General features: G+C 42.3%; 1 protein-coding gene across 1 annotated transcript in view; it reads left to right on the forward strand.

The window, feature by feature from the left end:
- The first annotated feature begins 1909 nt into the window (after positions 1-1909).
- The window catches only part of AP4E1 (adaptor related protein complex 4 subunit epsilon 1), a 65098-nt gene continuing 49606 nt past the window's right edge, over positions 1910-17401 (forward strand). Inside the window, exons 1-6 of the mRNA XM_013006335.2 lie at positions 1910-2074; positions 7602-7673; positions 9404-9527; positions 12029-12102; positions 14353-14474; positions 17285-17396. Of these exons, the coding sequence (XP_012861789.1) occupies positions 1925-2074; positions 7602-7673; positions 9404-9527; positions 12029-12102; positions 14353-14474; positions 17285-17396 (654 nt within the window). The 5' untranslated portion in view covers positions 1910-1924. The remainder of the gene's footprint in view (positions 2075-7601; positions 7674-9403; positions 9528-12028; positions 12103-14352; positions 14475-17284; positions 17397-17401) is intronic.

The following is a 17401-nucleotide window of genomic DNA, read 5'->3' on the forward strand; positions in this document are numbered from 1 at the left end:
TGGGGTCAAATTGGGCACAATTCCTACACTGTGTCTCCAGTGTTGTCCCCTGTAGGGCTATGGATCAGTGAGGGATGTCGTGTCTTGTAGTGGGGCCAGCCCTATGGTCCTCTCTGTGCATTGGCTTCTTTGAGCAGGGATATCGTTCTCAAGGCTTGGTGGGCCAGGATGTGCTCCAGTCTCTCTTCCTCCCCCTTCATTTGCTCCAAAGAGCTTTTGTTTATGTGGGTTATGTCTACGGATGGTTTCTAGATTATTTAAAGAAGATATTAATGAATTTACTGACAAATAACAATAAGACTGTTGACTATCACTCTATTTATATTTATTTGTAAATGAAAATCAGCTATCTATCCAAACCAAACAAACCATCAGTGCAAGACAGTGGTGTGGTTTCAGAATTTTGCAAATCATCAAAATGTCAGGCTTAATATAAAAGCTGGTTTCTCTGGTCTGATTCTGCATCAATCTGTTGTCTCAGAGTTTGTGTATCATGTTTCCCGTGGTTGTCATTCATAAATGATTACCAACTTGGTGTCTTAAAAAAAGGCATTTGGCTCTCTCACAGTTATTGAGCCTAGAGGTTCAACAGCAGCTCCTCTGGGCTAAACTCAGAAGATTGGTAGAGCTGAACATCCTGGAAAGGAGCCCAGGTGATGTAGTGGTTGGCCAGCAGTTTGAAACCACCAGCAGTTTCGTGGGAGAAAGACCGGGCCTTTTACTCCTGTAAACAGATACAGTCTCGGAGACCCATAGGGGGTGGGGATGAGTCAGCATTGACCTGATGGCCCTGAGTCCACTCTCCGAAGGAACCCTGGTGGTGTCTGGGGCTAAGTGGTAGGCGGCTAGCCACGAGGTCAGTATTTGAAACCACCAGCCCTCTGTAGGAGAAACGTGAGACCTTCTACTCCCTAAAGAGCTACAGTCTGGAAAATAACGCCCCAAGGGCAGTTCTACCCTGTCCTATAGGGGCCACTAGGAGTCAGGCTCACACAATGACAGTGACTTGTGGCTTTGCGTGGATGCCTTGAAGGCTCAAGCAAAGAATCCTTTCCTGGCCTTTTCCGCTTTCTGGTGGCTGGTGGCTTGCGGCCTCATTCCTCCAACCTGTGCCTTTACCTTTCAGGGTCTTCTCTTCTGTATGTATTGACTACGGTTCTCCCTTGCTGTCATTTTATTAAATACACAAACCCACTTGTGATACTTTTTATGAAAGAGTCTCTAGAAGATTCCTGATCAAAGGAGGGGAAACGCAGAACGGACTTTCACATTTCCACAGGATCCAGACTTTCTGGAGGCATGGTAGCTGGATGAATCCATAAAATGATTGTACTGAGATGATCTGTAAGTCCTAAAACCAAAAAGTATCTCCGCCCAGTGGGTGGTGGGCTCTGGATTTCAGGCTCTCTTCACCCCCATAGGCCCTTCCTCCTTTTTGCACTCAATCTGACAAACCCCACCGGGTAGCAGACAGTGAAGGATGAACCGACGCGGACGTCCCTAAAACGGGAATCCAGGAATGTGGGTTTATCTCCGGTGGCATGGCAGCTAATGGGAGAGACTGGCAGGTGGGGGGTGGGGGTGTAGGGATTGTAAAAGGCAGGCACCCCGAGAGCTTCTACGAGAGAATGCCGAGGTGCCACCCGGGTCTGCGTTGGGAACCCCAAATGTCCGACCCTTCTACCTTTTTCACGGCCGGGGACCGGCGTCCGCCAGGGCGGGCCAGCGGGGTTTTCTTCGCGGACTCTGGCGCCCCCCGGCGGTTGCTCTGGACAGCGGCGTGGTCTTGTTCACGCACGACGCCAATAAAGTTTTCTTCTTCAAACAAACCGGAAGTGCCTCCGGAAGCCGGGTGGGCGACGGCGGCAGCTGCGGCCGGGTATGAGGCCGGGCGGTGAGCGCGAAGGCGAAGGCGAGGGCGGCGATGAGCGACATAGTGGAGAAGACCTTGACGGCGCTGCCCGGGCTCTTTCTGCAGAGCCAGCTGGGCGGCGGGCCCGCGGCCGCCAAGGCGTCCTTCTCCTCGCGGTTGGGTAGCCTGGTCCGTAGCATCACCCTGCTCACCTCCAAGCACGTAGGTGCCAGCCGGGCCGAGAGGCCAGGGGTGCCGGGGCGCGGCTCCCACGCCGGGAAACCCTCGACTGGGCAGTGGGGTCCGGGGGCCTTCGGGGACGACCCTCTCACGGGGTTCGGTGGGAGCTTTTTTATCCTTCCCGCTGCCGCTCCTGCCGGGACGGATAACAGGGAGGAAGGGCTTCCGTTTCCGTGGCTGGCGCTGCTGAGGTCAGCCCTCGGTGCACCTTTTCAGCGCAGAGGGATAGGTGAGGTGCAGGCGGTGACCGTGCCAAGTGCGACAGCGCCGGGCGATCACCTACAAGGGTCCCCGACTCCGTTTCGCTCGCCCCTGTTCCTTCAGCTCCTGGAGGTCAGACACCTGATCAGATCCTGCCGCCTGAACTTGTGACTGGACACTGTTGGGGAGCTTTTAGGTTCTTTGGGTAGACCAGTGTTTCACAAATTGAGGGGCACCGCGCCCTGGGGTGGGGGGGACTGGAACGATCCCGGTGTGTGTATGTGTTGTGTGTGTGTGTGGGGGGGCTGTTGGGGGGAGTGGGGACTGCAAAGACTGATAATTACACTTTATCCTACATTGTGGGCTATAGTACTAAAGTTTTTAACTGCCGAGTGGGGGGCTGATGAATTTATTTTTCTGTAAAAGGGTCAGCAGGCCAAGTGAGTTTGGGAACCTATGACTTCCAAGGGTCCTCAAGCTTTTTAAACAAGGGGCTAGTTCACTGTCCCTCAGACCCGTTGGAGGGCTGGACTGTAGTTTACAAAAAAAACTATGAACAAATTCATATGCACACTGCGAACAAATTCATATGCACACTGCACATATCTTATTTTGAAGTAAAAAAATAAAAGGGGGCAAAAACACCCGGCGGGCCGCATGTGGCCATAGTTTGAGGACCCATGGAACTTAGACCAACAAGTTGGACAGAAAAAAGTGTAACTCTCCCCCAAGGTAACATTTGCGGAGTAAGTTTCCACCTCTGACCGTCTTTGCGAACGAGCAGTTGTAATAGATAGTTATTAAATTGCTGTAGGCATTTTAAAGGAGGCCCGATGACCGTTCCGTGGGAGAAAGATGAGGCTGGCTGCTCCTGTGAAGACTTAGAGCCTTGGGAGGAACCCCTTCCAGTGTCTCCAAGAGTCGTATTAACTCTATGACAGTGGGTTGGGAAAGATTTCTTTTTTCCCAGATTAAAAAAATTTGAGTTTTCGGTGAAAAAAATTACCAAGCAAATTAGGTTCCTATCCAACAATTTCTGCATAGTTTGTTCAGGGACGTTGGTCACATTTTTCACAGTGGGTCAAGTCTCTCGTTATTTCTCTGGGTGGTTGGTTCCAGTACTCCCGTTTTCCTGTTTGGTTGCCTTCTCATCTTTGTTTTTGAGCAAATGTTGATTCTTTGGCCACTTGGACAGGAGACGGGTTTTTAAAGGAGCACAGGACTCACGGATGATACTGCTTATTTCATGAGCCAATCTGTTAATTTAGCCAAAAGCTCACCTCACAGAATAGTTTTGGTTCAAGATTTCAAGAGCACCTCACGGCTATAGTCTTGGAGAGTCCTCTGGTTTCAGTCAGTCCAGTGAGTCCAGCTTTGTAAGGATTTTACTCCTGTTCCACCTTCCGCTTCCATTCTCCCAGGATCCGTGTATTGTGTTGCTGATCGGACAGGTGGGAGCTGGGCACCATCTAGTTGTTCTGGTCTTGTAGTTCATGGAGACTATTGTCCTGTGCACTAGTTTCTTTGGGGCTTTCTTTTCAGTCCTCACTCATAGAGACTATAACTCATTCCTCACTTATCTGCATGGTTAGGTTCCAAAGAGCTGATTGTTATGTGAAAATCAGGGTTGTGGGAAAATGAAGGATGACCACATCAGGTCACAGAATGGAGTAGACGACTTAGTTGCCTAACTGCCAAATTACATCGTTACATGATTGCCAAATCACTAAGCATCATGGCCCAACCACTTGGACACCTAATCCTAACCAGCACAGCGACAACGATGTCACTCTCACCTCACACCTCAGTGTTCACTACAGCCAAGCACACGTCATTAGTAGGCGGATAGTAGTTTTTACTATTGTTGTCCATGCAAAATGTCAGATAATGAGATCATCAATAAGTGAGGAGTAATTGTAGTTTTATCTTGGAATTGTTACATAGTTTTGAAGTTACATGGACTGTGTAAGATATTGATTCAAAGCGCCAGTCTTATGACTTTATGCCGTTATTTGTCCCATACATTAAAAAATCCATTATCGAATGTAAAATTGATTGTTTTTAGAATATGCATGGGCAAGCATACAGCAATTGAAGTGTTTACGTGTACAACTCAGTGTCATTGATTTTATTCTTCAAGTTGTGCAGTTCTCGCTCTGCTTATCTGAGTTTTTCCTCCTCCATTATCATAGACTGTTGGCCCTTAAGGTTTCTTGTGGGGTGAAGGGGGAGAGGGGACCCCACAAATCATCACAGGTCTGGTAGGCACAATTGTACAGCGATAATAAGTAAGGATTATAGTAAAGTCATAGAGAGCATGAGAGAGGAGAGATGGGAATAATTGGAGTCAGATACAATTCATGGTAGTATTGCTCACCTCAGCCCCTCTTGATGGTCCTCGTGGGAGGAACCTGGCCACAAGAGCAGGAGCAGCCTCGGGGACCGAGAACCAGGGAGCCTCTAGGCCCCCGAGAGCTGGAGAGAGCTCCTGGTCCCCGGGAGCCGGAGAGAGCCTTTCTTTATTACTAACCAATCGTTATATCACTTTAGGGGAACATGATTACAGAATCACACATCACAGGAAGGGGCAGTACATTAGGTGTATACATTGTAGGAAGGGGATCTATGATAGGCATAACAGTAACTGGAAGGGGATGAGCTAGGGGTGTGCCCATAGGAATGGGAAGGTCTAGGGGTATACATGTGACAAGATGGGTGGACCCTGGATTCATGGTGGCAGCCTAACCTTGGTCATCCTTGGGCGGGTTTGACCTCTAGTGTCTCCTACAAGGAAATAGACAACTACTATCCTTATCAGAAGGGAGTGGGCTCTACTTGTGGGATAAACAGTAGTGTCTGCCTGGTCTAGGTGGCTGATATTTCTCAGGGAGAATGACCCCCAATCCACTCCTGATGACCTACAAGTGTACAGTCATTCTCAAGCAGCTAAGTCTGGTATATATTTGGGGAAGACAACTTGGGAGAAATCCTTCTGTTTCCCACAGTTTCTATCTAACTTTTCACCTTGCTGTTGTCAGCTTGATTCCTTATAGGTAGTTCTTAGGAGAGCATATTAGTCAAGGCAGACTTATTTTACTACGTTTAGCTAAGCTTTGTTTTCAAGGAATACTTTGTGGCTTAAATTTTAGATGATCTCAGAGCAATACTTGAGCATTTCATCTAGCCCCTGTGGCTCCAGAAAACCCATGAGAATTGGAATTCTGTTTCCCCTTTGATCAGTGTTTTAGAAATAGAGTCTTTGATCACAATGTTCAGTAATGATAGGCACCATGTAGTTCTTTAGGTCTTAAGGCGGTGGAGACAGTTGGTCACACATTCCATATCCTGCTCCTGTTCCTGTCTCTCCTGTTGCTCTAGGCATGGAAAGACCACTGTCAGGGCTTTTCAGACCCCAGGTACTAAACATGTCTGACAAATTTTTATGGAATAAGGCTGTATGATACAAAAAGAGGGAAGTGACGTAAAGCAAATTCTCTTCTAAAGAATTTGTCACCTACCTTGGGCTTAAGTGTACATATGACTATAATGCAATAGAAGTGCCATGAGAGAAGAAAAGCAAAGTGTTCTGAGAGTTTAAAATGTTCTTTTAAAACTAAAATAGACGATCTCTTACTGGAGACGGTTTGCTTCACTCCAGAATCATTGTGTGTGTAGGTAATTTTTTTCTTTATGTTTTATTCACTGGTAATTTTTATGAGGTGCTGAATTAAAAAATGTTTTAGATGGCAGTTTGAAGCTGTATATAGAATACCCAAATGTGACATCATTTCCCTAATAGTTTATGATCATCCACCTAAAGAACACCTGCTAATTCAGTGTAATTTAAAGATAGCTTTATAATAGCCAAGAACCCTGGTGATGCATTGGGCTGCAAACTGCAATGTCAGCAGTTCAAAACTACCAGCCGTTCTTAGGAGAAAGATGAGACTTTGTTCTCCCGTAAAGAGTTAACAGTCTTGGACACTCGCACAGGTGGTTCTGCCCTGTCCTATAGGGTCATTATGAGTCAGTGTGGACTTAATGGCAGTGAGTTTGGTTCGCTTTTTATAATGGCCTATTTATAAATAGTTGGGGTCTATTTTCAAGTGCTAACAGGTGAAGTAGAATGCAGAGTAGAAGTGACCGCTTTGGAGTACGCATTTATTACTCTGTGTCTTATGGGAAGTGAGGGACAGGCCAGTAGACACAGAAGTTTGCAATAAATGACCCTAGAGGACCACAGCTGACCTCCTCTGGCTCTCATAGTGCCGTGAGGCAGGGCTTCGACAGGCCTCCAAGGTCCATCTCTCTACCAATTCTGTCATCAGCTGCTCCTCCCAGGCCACCCTATCTGTGCCGGCTTTGATAATTTATTGCATTGACCACATAAAACTCACATGCAGTATTCACACTTAAGGTGCTTTTTAAGGGAAATTACCATATATACGCATGTATAAGCTGAGGTTTTTCAGCACATTTTTAGTGCAGTTTTGTGGTAAAATTAGGTGCCTCGGCTGATATTCTGGTTGGCTTATACTCGAGTATATACGATAATAGGTTACCTCAAGTCAGAATCATTAAGTAGTAAGGATACAGTCATTTGCCTCCTCAGCCAGCAGCCAAGTCTTCTGCAGTTCTTAGCCTCTCAGCCACATAGACCCTTGGCCTTTGCCTCCTCAGGCCATGAAAGGAGCCCACCTGTCACTCTATCGCACAGTTCCATGGTCTGGGGCCAGATAAGGAGAAGGTGCCCCATAGTCTCAGTGGTGCTGTGTCTCTGAGTCTCTGGGCCACCCAGTCTGTGGAGCATCTGGTCTCTGGCCTTCACCACTTCATACAGAGATTTTCAGTGTGATTTTCCAAGGTCCTCTGGGCTTCTCTCTCCTGCTGCTTCAAAGATGGCCCAGGGGATGGTAATGAAAATTCACTAATCCCTTCTCAGGGTTACATATGCCCTATTTGCATACCCCCCCACCCCTTGTTATTGGGTGAGCCTTACTGAGACTTGGGTAGAAGAGGCATACTATAAATTTTCATTACACAACAAAATTATTTTCCTCAACTCTTGTTTCTACCTACAGTCTCTTAATTTGACAGTCTTTGAAGGGAGTCACTCTATGCTCAGGGTGAGCCAGAGGCTGGAGAGATGATGCCTTTAGGCAAATGGTAAACAATTGATAAACTCTGTTTTAGTGTATGACTTTTTTTTTTAAATGGAAAATATTATAAATTATATTTTCCCTTTAAAATTATAGTTATAGTTTAAAATGATAATTATTTAAATGTTTAAATACTTTCTCCTTTTCAGGAAGAGGAGAAATTAATCCAGCAGGAACTGAGCAATTTGAAAGTGACCGTTTCTGCTCCTACTACAACACTGGTAAGTTTGCATATCGGGACCACCCCGCCTTCTATGGTGGCTCTTGCCACAAAGTCATTTCTGTCACAGTAACATCAGTTTTGTCGGCCTTGTAGTACCAGACACAGGACGTGCCTAATTGAAGCACTGAAGGATTGTCCGGCAGTTAGATTTTTAAATAATTGGAAAGGCTTGCGTCCTTTCTTACACTTAATTCACTGCCATTGAGTTGATGCTGACTCCTAGTGATCTACAGGACAGGGTAGGATTTCCCCCGAAGCTTCTGAGAAGGTAACTCCTTGTGGAAGGACAATGCCCCATCTTTCTCCTGGGAGCAGCTGGGGGTTTCGAACTGCTGACCTTGTAATTAGCAGCCTAGTGTGTAACCACTACTCCACTAGGGCTGCTTTTTCACACTAAAATAAAGATACATAAGAACATGCACCTGTTCCAGCTTACCCACAAATTTGACTTAAAGGTACACTTAAGAAGGGGTCGTATTCTGAGTGCTGGGACTGAAATTTGATGATTTGGCTGAATTACTCTAGTAGCTTTTGTTTTCTCATTTTCTTAATTAGTAGTCTTAAAATGTGTTAGTTAATTCATGTAAGTGACCTGTATTAAATCTTATTCCCACAAGTCTTCTTATGGGTTCTTTTAAAAAACTCTTTGTATCTATGATGGGCTTTCAAAATGTTTCTGGAATATGGAATTAAAAGATAATAGAATATTTCCATGAATTTCATGAAGCCCTTCCATGTGTCACTCACTGCCATCGAGTTGATTCCAATTCATAGTGACCCTCTGTAGGGTTTCCATGGCTGTAAATCTTGATGGAAGCAGACAGCCTCATCTTATTTCCCCCAGAGTTGCTGGTGGATTTGAACTGCCAACCCTGTAGTTAGCAACCCAGTGCTTACCTGACAGTACCGCCAGGCCTCCTTTATTATCCTTTCTTTAAAATATTTAACTCTTTACTGAACCATCATGCCCCTTAGAGGATAATATTTATGACAGTTTTTTTTAAACCTATAAAGCAAATTATTGCTTGTTATACATAGTATAACTCTGAAGGAAGTATAGGTGCAATTTGATTTTTCTATGTGATAGAAAATATCTGTTGCAGAAATTATCAACTTGTGTGAATTTATGGATGTTTTAATTTTTGATGTCACATTTTTGAAGCCAAAAGAAAGCACCATCGATGTGATTTTGTCCATATGCCCCAGAGCACAATAACTAAATTTTACAGTAGGAGTAGATAGAATTATCAGTAGCTATAGTTAAATTCTATGAGCCCTGGTGGCATAGTGGTTAACTGTTGGGTTGCTAAACACAAGGTCATTGGTTCGAAACCTCCAGCCACTCCTCCGGAGAAAGTTGAGGCTTTCTACTCCCCATAAAGAGTTACAGTCTCGTAAAGCCACAGGTGCAGTTCTACCTGTCCTAGGGTCACTGTAAGTGTGCGTCAATTTGATTCCATGGCAGTGAAGGGTTTTTTTTAATAGCTGAATTATTTTATAGTGTTGCCACCAAGAAAATATTAAACTACCAGTGAAATAATTTTCTAAAATTAATACTGTTCATAGTTAAGTTCAGGAAAAACTGGTATACAGTATACACATTCTGGAATGGTGTAATTATTTTATAATACAATCTTCGGTGGTAGGATTACAAGATTGTCCTACTAAATGATTACAAAACAAAACATTCTCTTTATTTATACAGTTACTACATGTTTTACTTTGTAGAAAATGATGAAGGAATGCATGGTGAGACTAGCATATTGTGAGATGCTTGGATATGATGCATCTTTTGGCTATATACATGCAATCAAGTTAGCACAACAAGGAAACCTCTTCGAAAAAAGAGTAGGTATGTATGTGTTCTGAGACTTTCATATTTTAATGTCCTTAGAGTTCTAACTAGTGTATAAAATGAATGAAAGTAGGTAATAGATTGTTTCAAAACACCTGTGTTGTAATTTCCAAAGCTTTAAAACACTTCAAAGATTCAAAACCTATCAAAGAAATCGGTTTTCCTAATTCATAATATTTTAGCATTATAGAGATGATTAAAAATGATCAGATCTTGGGATGGTTGTTCTATATCTCTATATATTTGTGAAAACTCATTGAGTTGTATACTTAAAATGGATAAATTATATTGCCTGTAAATTACTTTAATATAGCTGGTTAAAAAGTCTGTCTAACCTCTTCAGTTTAAAAGCCAGAAATGTTTCTAAATAGAATAAAACTGAAATCAAGTGGAACAATTAAAATATTTTTTTCTTAATTTCATGAAAGTTAGTTTTGAGGATTAAAAGTATCTTTAAAAAATTTTTGTCTTTGATTTCAATAGCCTTTGTGACTGTTAGGAAAAATCCTTTCAAGGACTCTTTATATGTTCAGCATCGCATCACAATTCCCAGAAAGAAGGATTGTAGAAGGAGTAGAACATGCTCCTTATTGAAAACTAGAAGTTGACAACGGTCAGGTTGTTAGGGACCAACATTCTTCCACTAAATATATTGACCTATGCTGTAGGTGAAGGGTCCCTTGATAACGATTCTGAGACTCTGTGTACTGTGTTCCACTTAATGATTCTCTACTCCACCCCAAATGCTCTGCTCTCTCCTTGTTTTGGTTGCCAAGGAGGCAAGCCCCACTTATGTCAACCCCAAGTACAACAACAGAACACTGCCAGGTCTTGCACCATCTTGTCTATAGGTAGCTAAGTTTTATTTTTTACTCCAAGTAGAATGCTTTCTAGCTCTGTGAATACTTGAGGTGACTCCTATCATGTGTTACCATTTAGCACAGGTGGGGAATCTTTTTTCTGCCAAGAACCATTTGAAAACTTATAGCATCATTCTCAGTCCATCCTGGTTAAATTACTCTCCTCTAGTGTGATGGCTGGAACTACTTCTGTTTGATGAAGCCTGTGTTATTGGCTGGAATCGATGGTTTCCCAGTCCTCTTACAGCCTGAGGGCCAGATGTTCCCCACCCCTGCTTTATGGGGATGTCTTCTTAATGTCTGAGCTCTCAAACTAATTTCAAAATAAACAAAGCAAACCCAATCCCCTTGCCAGGACCCTTAAAATGAAGCGTTTGAAAACCTTACCATCAATAACCATGAACTGATTGAGTGGTGGTGATTTTTTTTGTACAACTGTTGACTGTATTCTGCTTCTGAGGCTTACATGTAATTTTTAAAAAATCAATTAAATTTGTTTTTGATGTAAATTTTTACATGGTTCAAAAGTTAAGAATTTATAAAAGAGTATGATCAGAGAAGTCTCACTGTCATATTTATCATATCTGTCTAGTTGTCCCCTATGTATTGAGCCTTAAGTATAACTTTTTATTGGCTTTATTCAAAGAAACAAGCCAGTGCTCACACACAATTATAGACTCTTTTTTTTTCAATTATAGACTCTTATGTAAAAAGTAGCATATTATATTATATTATCGTATTATATATCGTATGTCATTTGCACTTTCGAAAGCACACTACGATAACACACAACCTGAGATAGCCAGAACTCGACGAGACGCCTTTCCAACTCCGTCTTGACAAGTGCAGTATTAGCACATCCTCTCACTTGTTTTGGTGAAGAGTATTGTAGCTTTCTTTCTCTCACGGGCGTCTGCCTTCCATAGATTCTAGCTGGCACAGATTTTACTCTATAAGACTGTTTTACACCCGGTTGTGACAGCTCATTGGTTTATATGTGGATTTGCATAATATTCCATTGGTTGGGTTCATTATGGTTTGTTTGTTTGTTTTTAAACTATTGTAGGATATATGAATTATATGCCAGTGAAACTGTTTAAAAATATGTATTAGCGGAAAGAAAGAAATTCAGGTACTAGAGAATTCTTATATTTTATTGCCAACTAGGAAGACATCTGTAGGTATTAGATTGTCAGAAAGTTCATTTTCTGGGAAACTCCATTATCTTTTAACTGCAGTTTCCCACAGCCTTTTTGAGGCCTCCTTGTGCACACAGCAGAACATGGACCCCTCGGTGGTCTCTCCACGTGCAGTTGTGGGATGTGACTGCATGCTCCGACGTGCACAGCCACACTCACCCTCCTTTGTGAGCTATCCGGCCCCTGGTAACATCAGCTGTCCCTTAAGTTACCTTGCTTGTCTTTTGTGTAATCCCTGATTTTGAAAGACTTCAGGATGAAGACCATCTAACTTAGCGAAATGTTCTACATCTCTTATCTCATCATTTATTTTTATATTTATCTGTACTTTATTTCTTTGTTGCTTAAAAATGGTTATATTTTGTCATCTGTGTAGCTTCTTGTGAAAAGGTGTATTGTTGGTAAATAATAATGAAACCTTTATCATTGACTTCTATAGGTTATTTGGCTGTTTCTCTATTTCTACACGAAAATCACGAACTGTTGCTTCTCCTTGTGAATACAGTTATCAAGGTACTGTATTCTGGGGGGGGGGGTTACTGTGAAGTTTAATTCATTCCAGTAGGCACAGACATTTCTTCACAATTATATTGAGCTAGACAGTTAATTTGGAAGAAAGTGGGGTCAGAACGAGCCCTTAGACCAGTTTCTGTGTCTGTAACTGCTGCTGCTGTTGTTATTAATGCTTCATCGAATGAAGCTCTACTTGTAACCTGTTGCACTTTCTATCAGGCTGTTGTCTTTTCTCTAGAATCTGTTTAATGAAATGTAGATATAAATAGAATCATTGAAGACTATACATTTTAAGACCCTTTAACAAAAGAGAAAATAGTTGAGTAATGAAAATATACAGATAATAAAAACCAAATTTTGTCCATACTCAGCAATATTTTTTGCTAAATTTTCAAGTAACAATTAATAATGAAGTGTAATTGATTGTTCTAACTTTCATGAGGTATGATCAAGTTACAGTCTTTTGATATATGTGTATATAGTATAGTGTATAAAATAGTACGGTATAATATTTCTAGGAATTTTCAAGATCATACGTTTATGAGCTTAAGTTTTTCCAAACATTGCAAAGCCTGTTTTCAGATTCTGTTACACTTATTTATAAACTATGTGCATTCATCATCAGACTTGATCAGAAAACATTCATAAGGGTCAACAGAGCCTAGAATTTTTTATAGGCCCTCCTTCCCCTCCCCCCAATGTTTATCTTTATAAGATAAGCAGGATAAACAATCCCAAGGTGAAAACAATGGGCCAATGGTTCCGGGGTGCATGGGAGAAGGGGAGGTAGGAGAAAGGGATGGGGGAAGCCAACAAACCCAGGAACGAGAGAACAACAAGAGATCTAAAATCGATGGCAAAGATCAGTTGTAGAATGCCTGGTGGGGTTTGATCAAGGGCAATGTAGCCGAGAGGAATTGCTGAGCACTGAATGAAGGTCGAACATGATAGTGGGACAGGAGGAAAGTGAAAGGAAATAGAGGGAAGAACTAGGATACAAAAGATATTTATTGAGGTATAAATATAGGCATGTATATATGTAAATGCATTATTTATAATGATAGGCATATAGGTGTAGATACATACATTTATATGTTAAGTGTCCAGGTAGCAGACAGACATTGGGCTTTTATTCAAGTCCTCCTTCAGCACAAGAACACTTTGTTCTAATAACCTGGCATTCTGTGATGCTCACCTTCCCAACACGATCACTGAAGTCAAAACGGGTGCATAAGCAAATGTGAAGAAAGCTGATGGTGCCCCGCTATTAGAAGATAAAGTGTCTGGAATCTCAAAGGCTTGAAATTAAACAGGTGGCCATCTAGCAGGGAAGCAACAAAGCCCACATGGAAGAAGCACACCAGCCTGTATAATCAAAAGGTGTCGACAGGATCAGGTATCAGGTATCAGAAGACCCAAAACAAACAAATACACTGATGCAAATGATGGGGGTCATAGTGGACATCCCCTCACAGAGGGGTCACAAAGAAGGAACGAGCCAGCCAGGGTGCAGTATAGCACTGATGAAACATACAACATTCCTCTAGTTCTTTAATGCTTCCTCCCTCCTACTATCATGACCCCAGCTCTACCTTACAAATCCAGCTAGACTCCTCAGGAAGGAGTAGCAATATCATGAGGGTAGGGGGAGAAGGAGGAGAAAGGGAGAACTGATTGCGATGATCAATATATAACACCACCCCCTCCCCAAAGAGGAACGAACAACAGAAACGTGGGTGAAGGGAGACAGCAGATAGTGAAAGATATGAAAATAATAATAATTTATAGTTTATCAAGGGGTTGGGAGAGCGGAGGAGGGAAGGAATAAAGAGGAGCTGATACCAAGGGCTCAAGTAGAAAATGTTTTGAAAATGGTGCCAACATATGTACAGATCTGCTTGATACAATGATGTATGTATGTAAGAGCTGTAAGCGCTCCCAATAAAATGATTTATATATAAAAAACTGCATATATAAGTATATATGAATGCTTGTATTTCATTAGATATGATCTGGTGTAACTTCCTTTGAAACTTCCATTCATATTATTGCTGATTAAGGAGTTTGAAAATAAAATTGTTTTATTACTGGTCCAGAAAAGTTTTAAAGGCTGTAGTCAGGAAACTATTTTGGACAGTCTCCAAACAAAGTTAGTAGACTGGTACTAGTCTATAGGACCAGGACTTTGTTGAGCTTACCACCTTAGTTTCAGCAGCTAGAGGGAAAGCTTCCTTTGCTCTCATTCGGCAGGACTTGCAGAGTACCAACTTGGTGGAAGTATGTATGGCACTTACAGTCATCAGCCAGATCTTTCCTCGAGAAATGATTCCAGCTGTTCTTCCATTAATAGAAGATAAACTACAGCATTCTAAGTAAGTGTACTCTTTTTGGATCCGTTTCTGTACCATGTATTTCAAAGCAGAATATTTGTTATGCTCTAATGCTGTTAGGGTAGAGACTACACCCACTCCTCATTTATTGATGTGACGGTGCTGCAAAGACCAGGCAGGCGTGCGGAAATTACCGCCTTGTGAACTTCAGTGAGCAAAGGTTCCAATGGCGCTAGGAATGCTTTAGAGGTGGCTCTTCAGGACTTCTCCCTGCCCTGCAGCTTCCTGCAGCTTGCTAGTCACAGTAGTTTGGATGGACTGGACAGCCTGGGTTGGCTGTGCCTTTTCAAGCTGCGACCAGAGCGAGCAGGAGGGAACTGCCCCACCTCGACCCACACAGAGTCTTGTTTTTCTACAGAAACACCCACTCAACTGCAGTCCACGGGCCCCACTGCCCCAAGTGCACAAATGGCTGACTCTGTGGCCTAGTGACTCCTCCACGTCCTGTCTGTTCCCCTCTCCCGCTTTCTCCTAGACCCTCCCAGACATGCAGTCGGAAGCCACCAACCTGTGATCACAGCTGAGCAGGCCTGGAGTCCAGCTCCCCCACCACCCCCCTTTTTTTGTTTTTCATTCAATGTGGGAGATGTGGGAGGGAAGGCGTCCCTTACCTGGCTTCAAGGTGTTTTAAGTAGATTTGCAAAATGTTGAGTAACAAGATAGTTGCTTAGTGAGTAGATGTATTCACTAACTGCCATATATAATGCAGATTTATTTTTATGTGGATTTGGGACAATGTTAGGCTCCTTTCTAAAGATAAACAGAGACAGTGAGGCTCAGGATCAGGAACCCGGGCTTTCTTCCCAGTTCTACCACTAACAAGCAGTGGTCCTGTTTTTCCCTTGACTTTGTGGGGTTGCTGGAAGCTCCTTAATTCTTCTCGCAGAGTTGTTTTGAGGATAACATGGGATAATGGAAAACATTTGGAAATGGTTCAGATACCGTGAGTGCAAAGCTTTGGTGTATTGGGAAGATCCTTTAGTCTTAAAAGCACAGTGTTCAATTTCTGTTTGGAGCAGAATATATCCAAGTAAACATTAACTTGTAGTGTTTTGCTAATCTTTTCTTCTAGGATTCCTTAACTGTGCCCTTACCATCTTGACTTACATTTTTACCATACTTTGAATATTACTTTATTTTCTCACCAGATTTGGAATTATTTGGTTTGGATAAAGCCCTTTAGTCTCATAATTGTTAAATCTTAGAAACACTTTGCAGTCATTTTCCATTTTTCCTTTGTGACTATAATATATACATTCTTGATAAAGAATATTTTTGTTATTCATACTACATTTGTTTAATTCATGTGCATCTCTTAGAGCTTGTGTTCTTTAGGAAACTTTGGGCTGTGAGTCTTTAGCTAATGTGATAGTATTTACTGCGTATTATAGTCTAATGACATACTTTTTATAATCTGTTTATGTTTAGTCTGTGTTTGGAACACAAGAGGAATATAGACTTGGAAAGGAAATATTTACTTGTCTTACTTAGATCATTATAGCCAGCAGCATATTTGTCAATAGCTTTTCCTCCCCAATGTTCTTCTGTGGTGGTAACACACACGTAGGCCCTGTATGAAATCCTTTAGAGAGGTTTTCTTCTGCCTCCCATCTACTGTAGTTTCATCCTTGCCTCCTTTCTTTTCCTTGGAGTTCAGACTCTTGAAACCCTGCTTTTACTGTTAGCGGCATTCCCAGCTTCATGCTTCTGGAATAAAGCGCTCTAGAATAGGGGACAGAATGTGGATAGGCCAGTAGCTGTCACAAAGAGGATGGCTCGGACTTGCCTTTAAGTCCCTGTCCATGTTTGAGCAAGCCAGAACCAGAGCCAGAATCCAGTTCTTCTGGTGTCTTGTGAGGTACTGCCATTTGACCCAGGCTTATGGATTCCTGAGCCTGTCAGAGTTTGTGTTTTCCTTCCTCCTCAGTCATTTGCTTACTGTCTCGTACTGGTTAGCAACCAGTGACGTTCGTCGAAGAACAGCTCCTTTAGCATGAGGATGGTAGAGACTTCACTACTGAAGAGACTAGTGTGACTAGTCCTCTTTTTTCTGATTTCAGAAGTCAGATATGGTTGTTACACCTGCCCTCCCCCCACCGAATTTCCATGGCTACACAAATAGACACGAGACTTCAGTAATCTTTTTTTCACTTATTCAAGATTTACACCTGTATTTAGAGAGATACAATTAGTGTTTACAACTCCTAGTTCAAAGTTCTGTGCTGTTAGCAATACATCATGTTTTTTACTCATGAAATTTGATTCTAAAGGAAAACCACAAGTCAATACACCTCGGTGGAACACCTTTGGACCAGTGAGTAACTCGGAATTCAAGCACATTACTATTGAGTCAGTGCTGACTCATACTGACTCTAAAGGACATCTTTACCCTTGGGAGTTTCTGAGACTGAAATTTTTTTTCAAAGCCATTTTATTGGGAGCTAATACTGATATCATATCATTCTATAGTTCAGTCACGTCCAGCAGTATTGTACAATTGCTACCATAATCAGTGTGAAAACATTCTTTTCCTTCTTGACATCAGCTCCCTTTTACATCCCCCTGTACTGAAGGAGACTTTAGTAAGTTTGTGGGAAATTCCCTGTCTTTCAATTCCGTGAATTTTTTGGAGATCCTTCACATACATGGAGAGGCAAGTCATCTGACCGCTTAGAGATGATAATGACATAGCAATCGTAAGGTTGTAGTCATTACTTTGACCTCAACTGGGCCATAATCTTGGAACTAGATACTGATGATTGGGTTGTTAAGATTTCATTTTTTGTCTTTAGGGAGATCATACGGAGAAAAGCTGTTCTGGCATTATACAAATTCCATCTCATTGCTCCCAATCAAGTGCAGCATATCCATATTAAATTTCGGAAAGCACTCTGTGACAGAGATGTTGG

The sequence above is a fragment of the Echinops telfairi genome, unplaced genomic scaffold (genome assembly GCF_000313985.2).
Source record: "Echinops telfairi isolate 266 unplaced genomic scaffold, ASM31398v2 ScPeMD7_8;HRSCAF=38, whole genome shotgun sequence".
In the NCBI taxonomy this organism is placed as follows: Eukaryota; Metazoa; Chordata; class Mammalia; order Afrosoricida; family Tenrecidae; genus Echinops; species Echinops telfairi.